The sequence below is a fragment of the Gracilinanus agilis genome, chromosome 4 (assembly GCF_016433145.1).
Source record: "Gracilinanus agilis isolate LMUSP501 chromosome 4, AgileGrace, whole genome shotgun sequence".
Taxonomy (NCBI): Eukaryota; Metazoa; Chordata; class Mammalia; order Didelphimorphia; family Didelphidae; genus Gracilinanus; species Gracilinanus agilis.
In genome coordinates, this window is record NC_058133.1 from 440084664 (window position 1) to 440096862 (window position 12199).

General features: G+C 35.7%; 1 protein-coding gene across 1 annotated transcript in view; it reads right to left on the minus strand.

The window, feature by feature from the left end:
* LOC123246681 (rho GTPase-activating protein 29-like) overlaps nucleotides 1-12199 on the minus strand; it is a 76895-nt gene that overhangs the window by 36811 nt on the left and 27885 nt on the right. Inside the window, exons 12-15 of the mRNA XM_044675490.1 lie at nucleotides 10392-10582; nucleotides 9046-9200; nucleotides 8131-8259; nucleotides 1651-1746 (exon numbers count right to left, since the gene is read on the minus strand). Coding sequence (XP_044531425.1) covers nucleotides 1651-1746; nucleotides 8131-8259; nucleotides 9046-9200; nucleotides 10392-10582 — 571 coding nt within the window. The remainder of the gene's footprint in view (nucleotides 1-1650; nucleotides 1747-8130; nucleotides 8260-9045; nucleotides 9201-10391; nucleotides 10583-12199) is intronic.

A 12199-nucleotide genomic window follows, 5' to 3' on the forward strand; every position in this document is an offset into this window, starting at 1 on the left:
AAAATATGCTCATTGGCCAAAGTTAAACTTTTGAAAAATTATAGTAATGTTACAACATGCCATTAATTTAGACTGGCAATAGAAGATATTAAAACAAGCAATAACATTAGACTCCTTATAAATACATTTGCAAAGGTATTTCTAATTTTTATAATGTGAGGCCATTTTCCTATGCTTTATTTTATTTTAATTTGTTAACTAGGATTATAATTATGTTGACCTTAAGTCACCACTTATTAAAACACTGCTCAGAAAACACATGAGATCTTTAGGAACTTCTGGATAATCTAATCTCTTGGCAATTTTTGATACTACTGCTAACAGATTAAAATGTTAAACCAAGAACTCGGCCTTACTGAGTGATTCACCTTATGCTCTTCAGATCAACTGATGAATCAATTTCCTCATTTGCACAATCAGTCCTCCTTGTAACTTTAAACAGGCCTCATAAGAGGACCCCGATCATCACTTCTCCATTTAATTATAATATGGTAGAGTCATATCTTTTCCTTCCCGGTTTAACAGTTCAAGGAATGTGTTTATTCTCATCCTTAGGAAAAGCAAGCTAAGTTCTTCAAGCAAAGCTCATGGTATCACCATCTTCATTATTACCATCATCATTAAACCTGAGATATAATATAGGCCTGATTAGGTAACTGCATTAACTTACTTTGGGATAGGAAATTGCCTGCTGATATGAAACATATAAAGTAGAAATTATTTTGGAATCAGAACATTAAAAGTGAGATTATCAAGGGTCAAATGCTACCTTGTCATCTTGGACAAGACCCTTTCCTCTTATAAGCCTTAGCTTCCTTCTTATTAGATTAGATGATAGCTAAGATTCTTTCCATCTTTAATAACTCCTAATGCTCTAGAAATATCTAAAATCAACTGTGTAAACTGATGTCAAGGCAGGTTTGGTTCTTAGGCTTGTTATGTAATGTGTTCAGTCAAGTGATTCAAGTTACCAAATCACCAAGATGACTGTTTTACTTCCATGTTCTTTAATTTTCATATTTGTACTAGTTTCTCTACCACGGATCATGCTTAATTTTAAGCAGCAGAATTCTGAACTGTTTCTACTGAATGGGACTGCTTTAACTCTTATGGGCTATGCATTATTAGTTTTATGAAAACAGAGTTTAGTCTATCATTATGCCTCTATCCTATATATTACGCCATCATTATTTATGAAAAATATTTTTAGGGTTTATTTAGCTAACATTTGGGGGCTAGTTATTGATATTTTTAAAAATCATCATATCTGATAAAGGACAATATGTGACAATAATATCCCCTAGGCCTGGAATAAATAAACTGGCACTATCACTTATCAGCTGTGTCATCTTAAGCAAGTCACAATTTTACTGAACCTTAAGTTTCCTAACCTCTAAAATTTTCCTCACCCCTAAAAGATGGATAATATTCTACATACCATCTGCTCCTAACAGTGAAGTTTTGAGGTAAACTTTATGCAAATTATAAAATGCCTTTGCAAATGTGATCTGTTGGAATTATTACAATTGTTAATAAAGAGCCCAAAGAAGTACCATTTTCATATTAAAATTTAAAGTCTTATTCATCACTATATACTGTGGTTCATCTGGCTAACTAAAACTGGCTCAAATAAAATACAATACACAGTACCAGTCTCAGAAGGAGGTGGTTCTCTTTCATCTAGGTCATCAGCCGAAGACATAGTCCCTGTCGATGGTGTCCGAGGAAGCTTGTGTTTAAAATCTCCTAAAGGAAGACAGACCCACTAAAATAACTTGTGTATGCAATTATGGAGATTTTTCACTTTAACAATGAGGGCTTCATTTCATATAGGACAATTTTTGTTGAATTTTAGAGATAGACACATGTGTGACATAATGGCTTAGGACTTGGAAACTAGGAAGAATTTGATTCAGTTTTGCCTCTGACTAGCTATGTAGTTGGCAAATTAACTTCTCAGAGTCTATTTCCTTATCAGTATTTTGGGATACCACCTACTGCATCAAAGAGTTAATGTGAAGCTAATGATATGATAGGTACTTAAGGTACTCTTCACGCTAAAAAAAAAAGGTTACTTAGATATCAGTACTTATAATTATCAATACTGCATCAGAGAGGGACATGGTAAACCACTCCATTATCTTTGCTAAGAAAATCCCATATACAGCATGGCCCACAGGGTTACAAAGAATTGGACAGGGTTGAACAACAAATCATTATTGCACATATATAGTGAAAAGACAGACAGGTAGGCTTAGCCTGGAGAGAAGGCAGGGGAACAGGTAAGGGGAAGAGACGGATAAGAAACAATGACTATTACTCTGGTGCCTCACTACATTACAGTTTTTGCAGGCTGAGCCAGTATTTCAAATCAGGCAAGCCTAAAGATAGACTCATGTTAGGGGCTTAGGGGATGATTCACTAGATTAATTGCACAATGACATATTTTTTAGCCAGAGAACCTCTAGAAAATAATTACTAAAAGGGGAAGTTAGGTGGCTCAGTGGATTAAGAGTCAGGCCTAGAGATGGAAGGTCCTAGGTTCAAATCTGGCCTCAGACCCTGTGACCTGAGGAGTCATTTAATCCGCACTGCCTAGCCCTTACTGCTCTTCTACCTTGGAACCAATATACAGTATTGATTCTAAGACAGAAGGTAAGGGTTTTTTAAAAAAAAATTAATTAAAAAAAAAAAAAGAATACAATTACTAAGTTAGAACAGTTAGAATCTACATCATTAGTAAAGGGAGTAGTACTCACTGATAAAATAAGCTCCTGAGACTTACATGGACACCTATGAACATCACACACACACAGTCTCATGCCCTATAACAATGATGGTGAACCTTTTAGAGACTATGTGCCATACCCTGCCCCCACCCCCCCTTATCCCAGACAGGGGAGGAAAAGCTCCCATTGGGCTGAGGGTCAGGTGAAGTGAACAAATGTCAGGCAAGGTGAAAAGTGGTGTGTGGGATGAGATTCAACATGTAATTCTAGAGTAGTATTTGGTCTGTATTTTCAAGATCCTTTAGTATTACTATTCCACCCTCCCACCCCCCAATGAAATTTTTGGTCTTCCTAACCAATTTTCAAAAACCTTAAGAAGAGTTTTCTGTAGCCTAGTAACTATGCCATCCCCAGGACTATCCCAGAGAAGCCAGGAAGAAAGGAACAAAGAGTTTCAAATATAACTTTTCTTACTGTCCTAAAAAGACCACCTGAGTCATATCACAGGTTTTCTGGAGGTATGTAATGTTGAAAATCATGTGCTCAAGATTGTGAAAGTCACAGTCCCCCTGCAAAGGGCTAGACAAGAGAGAATGGGGAATTACTATATCGATATTATTATAAAAAGTCTGGGCTTGTATGTGGACAGAAAGAGGACATTTTTGCCCCAAGCAAGCAGCTTGTGTGGACAGAATCCTTTTTCCTCCCCCTTCCCTGCTATTTTCTCCAAATAAATTGCCTAGCCCTAACTACTCTTCTGCCATAGAATCTTAGTATAGATTCTAAGATAGAAGATGAGGGTTTAAAATAAGTAAATAGAGTTCCAAATCCTTTCTTTCCCTCCTACCTTCTTCCATCCCACAGAGAAGGCAATAATACACATGAAATCATGTACAATTGAACTATTACAGGTGGAGCTCCTTATCTGGGAAAAGTTAAGGGGACAATCTCAGCATAGTTTAGATGGGATCCCTTCCATCTTAGGTTAACGGGGATATTCCCTGCAATTATTCCCGAATTTGGCTGAAAGTAAGATTGTTACTGCATGACTGATTATCAACTGTGACTCTACCCTGAGCTCAAACAAAGGTAAGGATGTTGGTAAATGATTCACTCTACGCCTTTAAGTATTGTACTTAAGGAGACTAGTTTTGATGCTAGTTTAATGTTGTCCCTGCTTTTTTTTCCTTTTATAACAAATTTCTATAATCAGACCAAGTAGTTAATAAAAGATATGAGGCCAATAGAAATATGTAAGCTTTTTTTTAGTCTGATTGTATAGTCATTTCATATTCTAAACTACAATTTTAGATCCCTAAGAGCAGCTGAGCATCTTTAAGGCAGGGGTCGGCAAAGTATGGCTCTCGAACCAGATATGGCTCTTTAGAGGGCCAGAGATGGCTCTTTCTGCAGGAGCCATAAAGTCAATTTTTTTTCAGGCACTGTTACAGGAGCGCGCACTGTGAACACTGTATGGCTCTCATGCCCAAAAAGGTTGCCAACCCCTGCTTAAGGAATTAGAACAAAAAGTTTTAAGAAAGCAACAGGTTAGATAATCTTGAATGTTAAACATGATTCTAATGGGCATGTAAAAACCTAAAATTTCTGAAATTTAACTAATTTGTTCTATTGTTAAAAAGATCAGAACCACAAGGTTTGGGAATGGTTTTTACCATCCAAGCTAATTACTGAAGAATTTTCTGAAACTACCCCTCCCCTTCATCATTTCCCTCAGAACAAATACATCACAATCATATGCTACGACTTGGTTGATGAATATGTCCCCTCAACGGTCCTTTTTCTTTTTCTTTGATCTCCTTGTGATTGGGACCTAGTAGCAACAGTGCTGGGTCAAAGGGTATGCATAGCTTCATAGCCCTTTGGCCTAATTCCAAATTGTTCTCCAAAATGGTGGGACCAGATCACTACTCTACCAACACCTCATTAAAGTACCTATTTCCCCACCTCTTTTTCCAGTATTTCTTATTTCTGATAGGTGTGAGGTGGTACCTCAGACTTCTTTTAATTTGCCTTTCCCTAATCAATAGTTTTTTAGAGCATTTTGTCATGACTCTAGTTTGGATTTCTTCTTCTGAAAACTGCCTGTTTATATCCTTTGCCCATAATCAATTGGGAAATGGTTTTTATTTTTATGAATTTGACTCATTTCTATACTCAATATATATTTGAAAAATGGGGTCTTTTTCAGAGAAATTTGCTGTAGAAATGTTTAAAATTGCTTTGTTTTCTAAGGTACATTTCACCAAAATGTAGTTTCCCCATTTATTCCTTGTAATTAGGTCTACTTTGACTTTTGTTCTGTCTGAAATCATGATTTGCTACCTCTGCCTTTTTTTTTTTAGTTTAGCTAAAGTATATTAGATTCTGCTCCAGTCTTTTATTTGAACAGTTTGTGTCTTTCTGTTTCAAGGGTGTCTCTTATAAACAACCTATTGGTAGATTTTTGTTTCTGCTCCATTCTGCTATCCACTTCCATTTTATGGGTAAGCTCATCCCATATTTTACATTTTATGATTATTTTCTTCTGTTTCTTCCATTTCTCTCTGTCCCTCTGTCCCTCCTCAAAAGTCTATTTTGTTTCTAACCACTGCCTCCTTTAATCTGTCCACCCTTTAATTATTCGTCCTAATTCCCTTTTTTTTTCCCCTACCCTTCTCCTCCTATTTCCTTATGGGGTAAGTTACATTTTTATACATAACTGAGTGTGCATATATGTTCTTCCCTCTTTGAATCAATTCTGAGAGTAAAGTTCAAGCATTGCCTACCCCTTCCATTATTTTCCTTTCTACTGTAAAAGCTCTTCCTTGCATATGCCTCTTTTATATGAGAAAAATTTCCCCAATCTATTCTCCTGTCCCCCCTTCTCCCAGTGTCTCCCTCTTTCTAACCCTTTCATTTTGGGGGGAGAGGTCATTCTAATATAATCAACTCATACCTATAACTCCTTTTAATTGTTCTAATAATGATAAAGTTCTCAGGAGTCACATGTATCACCTTTCCACATAGGAATGCAAACAGTCTGACTTTACTGAGAATCTCCTTATGATTACTCTTTCATGTTTACCTTTAATGATTCTCTTGAGTCTTGTTTGAATGTCAAATTTTCTATTCATCTCTGGTCTTTTCATTAGAAATGCTTAAAAGTCATCTTTTTAAATTTAGTATGTTAAATATCCATTTTCCCCCAGAAGGTTAAAAATTATATTCAGATTGCTGGGTAGGTTATTTTTGGTTGTAATCCTGGCCCCTTTGCCTTCTGAAATATCATATTCCAAGTTCCCATTTCTTTAATATGGAAGCTACTACATCTTCATACAATTATCATTGTGCAATATTTAAAGATGTCAGAAGTATTTTTCTCTTTTGAGCTGGGAGCTCTGGAATTCGGTAATATTTCTTGGATTTTTCACTTTGGTATCTCAAAGGTGACTGGTGGATTATTTTAATTTTTATTTTAGCCTCTGGATTTAAGATATCAGGACAGCTTTTCTTGATAATACTATTTTAATCAGAGAAAAGTGGCTTTAAAATTGTTTCCTTAGTTTTCTGCTTTCCTTTCAAACTTGCCTATGTTAGTTTTATTTGTACAAAATCTTTTCAATTTAATTTAACCAACATTATTCATTTTACATCACACAATTCTCTCCATCAAGTCTTAATTCATAAGTTTTTTCCTTAGGCATAAATCTAATAATTAATATGTTCCTGCCCTGGAAGTCCAATAATTTGTGAATTCTTTCTCCTTGTTCTTTTTTGGGAGGATCAGTTACTTTTCAAATAAAATAGCTCAACATTTTTCTTATTCTTCTGATTTTATTTTATTATTTCTTGTTAGCTCATGGAATTGTTAGCTTTCACTTGAACCAATTCTAATTTTTAATAAATTAGTTTCTTCAATGAAATTCTGTACCTTTTTCCATTTGGCCAATTCTGTTAAAGAAGTTCTTTTCTTCAGGGACTTTTGTGCTCTTTTCCATTTGGCCTCTTCTTTGTAAGATGTAATTTTCTTCAGATTTTTGGGGGTTTTTTTGTCCTCTTTTACAAAATGAATTATCATTTCATAATTTTCTGGAATGATGCTCATTTCTTTTCCCAATTTTTCCACTACCATTCTTGTCTCTTTCTTTAATTCCTCCTGAAATTTTTGCTGGTCTTGTGTCCAATTAACATTTTCTTTGAGTCTTAGATTATAACTTTTTTCAGAATTTCATCTTCTGAGCTTTTGTCTTGGTCTTCTTGCCACCATAGTAGCTTTTTATGTTCAAATTCTTCTGTTGTTATTTGCTCAATTTTCTGACCTTTTTCTTGACTTGAAATATTCAAGTTGGGTTCTGCTTACCTAAAGGTAGGGAGGAATTGTCCCAAGCTTTAGGTTTTCACATGTTACTGATTTCTGAGCTAGTTCTGGGGGTCTGAAAATTTTTGGTGTTTCCAAGGTGGTGTGATCCTGGGAGAGATATGGTCATGATTCTTGTCTGCACTTTGGTCTTTACCCAGGAAGAGCTCCTGGGCCCCTGTAGCTAATAAGCACTAGCACTCTCTTTACCCTGGAACTGCAACCAGGGGCCCCACTCCACTGTAAACAACCACCAACACTCGTTTCCATCCTGAAATCTGTTTGGGAAGGTCAAGAGAGTTTAAATGGGTTGGCTCTATTCTGCCATATTGGCTCTGTTTCCTTTCCTAGTATGGTAATTTTGAATAGACCCCTGGTGTTTGATGTATGATAAATTTATATTCCAATCCCTGTTTCTTAGTCCCTATGACATCAAAATGGAAAAAAGCTAGGAAATACAGAATGCAGTATACATCATGGAAATTAGAAAATAAACATTTCTTATTAAAAAGTAATGAAGTAGCTTTAGCAAGAACACATAGAAAGCAAATTGAAAATTTGAAAATCCTGAAAATTACTAATGAGTCTTAAAGATAGTTTAAGTTTTGTTTCCAACATTTCCTAACAGGAAGAGAACTCACAGTACTAGCATTCCTCTAGGGTTTAGAGTGACTGAAAAGGGAAGGGGAAGGTCATAGTGATACTGACAGGCAAACACAAGAACCATCCTAAAAGGGCAGGGATAACTCAGGAAGGAAGGAAGGGTAGGGGGGAAAGGTGGGAAGAACACAAATGTATCTTATTTCTCAGGAGTACAGATTTCTATCTAGGGGTTACTTTAAAGGTCTTCCAAATATAAACTGAGACAACAGAAAAAAGGTACAAAGGACATTTTAGGATCATCTTAGATAGAGGAATAAGAGCACTAGACAAAAGTTATGGTTTGGGATCAAAAATATTGGCAATAAAAATGTTTTTTTAATCTTATAGACATTTGTAACTCTCTAACAATATTACCAGAATGAAAAATAAATATTTATGTACCTGGACTGGCAGGAGGAGAATCCATAGACCTTGATTCACTGCTTCCTCCAGCACTCTCTGAATCGCTCCACATTCCACCACATTGATTACCAACTGACCATGATCTGAAGGGAAGTGGGCCTCTGACACCTTTAAAATACAAGATATTTAAAGATATTTACAAACTAAAACTGTGGTTTAGCTAGAGGTTGGTTTCATAAAGCAAATCTAATGCAAAATAAGATAAACTGGTTACAAATATTATTTTTAAATGCAATTATTTCCTAGCATTTGTAAGCAAATGAAATACATTTAACCTATAATCAACTTCAAATGTATTAAAGTATAAATAACTTCATTATATAAAGGGTTAAGAACTGACCCAATCATATCACAGAAATAGGAAATGGCAAAGAGAGGAAACTCCTGATACTAATATGCAAGTTGATATCTTCTCTACCACTTAAAAGAGTTTTAAGGAATTGTCTAGAGCCCTGAGAAACTATGTGACTTGCTCAGGGTTATAAAGCCAGAATATGGCAGAGGCAGGATTTAAACCCAGGTTTTTCTGGTTTCAAGGCCAGCTCTTTATCTACTTTTCCATGTTGCCTTGCACTTTTATGTGTAATAATAGTAAATTTATAAACTTCCAGGGACATGACTTAATTAGTAATTAAAAAACAATTTCTGGGGCTGCTGAGTAGCTCAGTGGATTGAGAGCCAGGCCTAGAGACGAGAGATCCTAGGTTAATATCTGGCCTCACATACTTCCTAGCTATGTGACCCTGGACAAGTCGCTTAACCCCCATTGCCTAGCCCTTTTTGCTCTTCTGCCTTGAAACTGATGCATAGTGTTGATTCTAAGATGGAAGGGAAGGGATTTTTTAAAAATTTCACTTGATACAGGCCAGAGCTCACTAGAAGATGAAAAATTACCTGGGATATCCATGCTGCTATAGCACCTTTTTTCTCCAATTTTTTCAGGACGGGAAATAGGGCTTCCAATATCATCTAATAAACGAAATGGACAGTCTCCAGAATTCTGACGTAAGTTTCCTTGGAAAGCGTGCTGATTATTTGTTGATCCCTTACTTTAAAAAATCCAACAACAAACAGTTTATCAATAGAGAAAAGATTCTACTATATATTTTATATTCAATATTCCAAAAGCATATTAATTTAATGATACAAAGTATACATTGTTGAATTTCAAATGCAAACTAATTTTAAGTATATAATATGTACGGTTTAAATGCTATATAATTTCAAAAATATTACAACAGTGTTGCATTCTGAAACCATTACATATATTAATTTATATCATCTTTTACTCCTTTCACTCTACACATTCTATGATCCAGTCAATATAAGCTACCCTAGGGGGCAGCTGGGTAGCTCAGTGGATTGAGAGTCAGGCCTAGAGATGGGAGGTCCTAGGTTCAAATCTGGCCTCAGACACTTCCCAGCTGTGTGACCCTGGGCAAGTCACTTGACCCCCATTGCCAACCCTTACCACATTTCCACCTACGAGCCAATACACAGAAGTTAAGGGTTTAAAAAGAAAAAATCTAAGCTACCCTCTGTCCTCCTCTCTATCCCTAAGTCCTCTGATCTTCATGGCATATCCTTCCTTCTTCTCTTCCCTTATGAACAAAACTATCTATCTTTATGATACTCCAATGCTATCTTCTTAATGAAAACTCCCCAAGTCCTTTGTAAGACAGGACATACATGTGTTTTAATTCTCTAATGAATATTCTATGTAACAGTATACACTATAGTTATATGTTAGTAACTTATTTATCCCACAAAAGAGAAAAAACATGTTATATAACTGTGAACATCCCAATGTATCAAGGTATCATGGTTCTCTACATACATACATAAAACAAAAAGTGCTTAATAAATATTTATAAGATCAATAAGAAGTACCATATAAAATCTGTGACTATATAGAATTATGATTGTTTACATAAACTAAGCTATATCAATTGTTCTATTTTCTGGAAAAATCAAAAGTGTCTAAGATTCTCCGTTTCCCCTGAGAAACACTTTCAGTTAAAAAAATTTTTTTAGCTCAACAGTAATGTTATTTTAATCTGAATTGAGGAAAAACAAATTCCCTTCAACATACAATCTATCCATGTCAGCATATATTACTGCCAATAAGGAGAGACACAAAAGATTACAAAGCTCCTATCAAAGAGAATAAATCTATTCAAACTCAACAAATTTGTCAGTAAATGAGCCCCTTTTAATTTCAATAGCATATTAATTCTTACCCATCAATTTTAGAATTTTCAAAAGAACAAGATTTTATTGGGATGTCATCCTTGGGTGAAGTTTTTGCCTTCACAAATTCTGCAAACTTTCGTCCAGGATCGTATAACTTGGCCTTCTCACAGAGAGACTGGTGGTTAACCGGCAGAGGCCCAACCTGTGCGTGTTGCATCTGGAAGAGGTTAACTACTGCCTGTTTGTCAAACATAGATAAAATATAAGAATAATCAGGAACTTTTTACAAACAGGTCATTAAATGCACTTAGTTAAATTTAATATATTATACACAACATCTAAACTACCGTCTATCAGGTTTACAAAGGCAGCCTAGGATTTATTCAAAAAGACATCTCTGATAGAGAGACTATACAATAACCCTGGAAAATTTACTTTTTAACACACATTAAAGATTATAAGGACTTTTTCTTTTCTTTTTTTTTAAACCCTTAACCTTCTGGTCTTAGAATCAATACTGTGGTTTGGTTCCAAGTCAGAAGAGCTAGGTAATGAGGGTAAAGTGACTTGCCCAGACTCACAAAAGGAATTTTTCTTATTTTAAAAGGAACCTGTCAGAAGAAACCCTATTCTCCCCAAATGACTCAAATTAACATGTAGAGATATTCCCCAAAGCACTCTACTCACACAGCTAGTCAACCTTCTGACAGAAGACTTAGAAGCAAAACTTTGAGTTAATGATATAAATTCCCTACCTCAAAGATTTTGTAAAATGCAAATTCCATGTATTACTCCTATGAGGTAACGTCAACCCAGTAAACAAAAACAACAGCAATACTATTCCTATCTTCGAGAGGCTTATTGCTATAATAAAGTCCAAAACTAACCAGAAACAAAGGAAGCAGAGAAAGTGAAAACAGAAAGAGAAAATCATCTTCAAAATATTATATCTTGTTTTTAGGTCACCAGAGCTTTGAGAATTCTTCATAAACATTATTACTAATCACCCATACAGATAACTCCTTACCAATAAATTTTTAGCACCCAACATTTACAATGGCATGTAGGTAAGTGAAAGTTTCCCAACAATAATGCCTAAAACAATTTCTATGAGTATACTATCAAAAAGAAATACTTTCCCTCCATGAATAAGCAAAAATTAAAATGAACTTCCTTTTAAGTCAAGAATTTAGGACAATGATTATCTTTTTTCACAGCAATTTCCTTTTACAAAAATCTGCCTATTCTGGACCAGGCCCTACTCCAGTTTAGTCTGTCAATAAACATTAAGCAATTTCTCTGTGCGAGGTACCGGGTTAAGCTTTGGGGATACACAATGTTCAGTTGTTTTCAGTGGTGTCCAACTCTTCATGATCCTATTTGAGGTTTTGTTGACAAAGGTACAGGAGTGGTTTACTGTTTCCTTCTCCAGCAATTTTACACATGACAAAATGGAGACAAACAAGGTTAAGTGACTTGCCTAAGGTCACCCAGCTACTCTGGGAATGCAAAAAATAGACAAAAGAGTCTCTACCCTCAAAGAGGAAATAATTAAAGCAGAGAAGGTTCTAGAATTGAGGATTAAGAAATGTTTTCTCAAGTAGATGAGATTTTAGTTGGGACCTGAAGGGTGCCAGGACGAAGAGATGGGGAGAGTGTTCTAGGCATGGGAGACAGCCAGAAAAAATGCTTGCAGCTAAAAGATGGGAGAGTCATGTTTGTGGAACAACTGGGAGGCCAATGATACAGGATCAAAAAAAAAAGGGCAGGGGGGTGGGAGGGGGAGAGAAAAGAGAGAGAAGAAGAGGGAGACAGAGAGACAGGGGGACGGCGGGGAGGGGGGAACAGAGAGAGA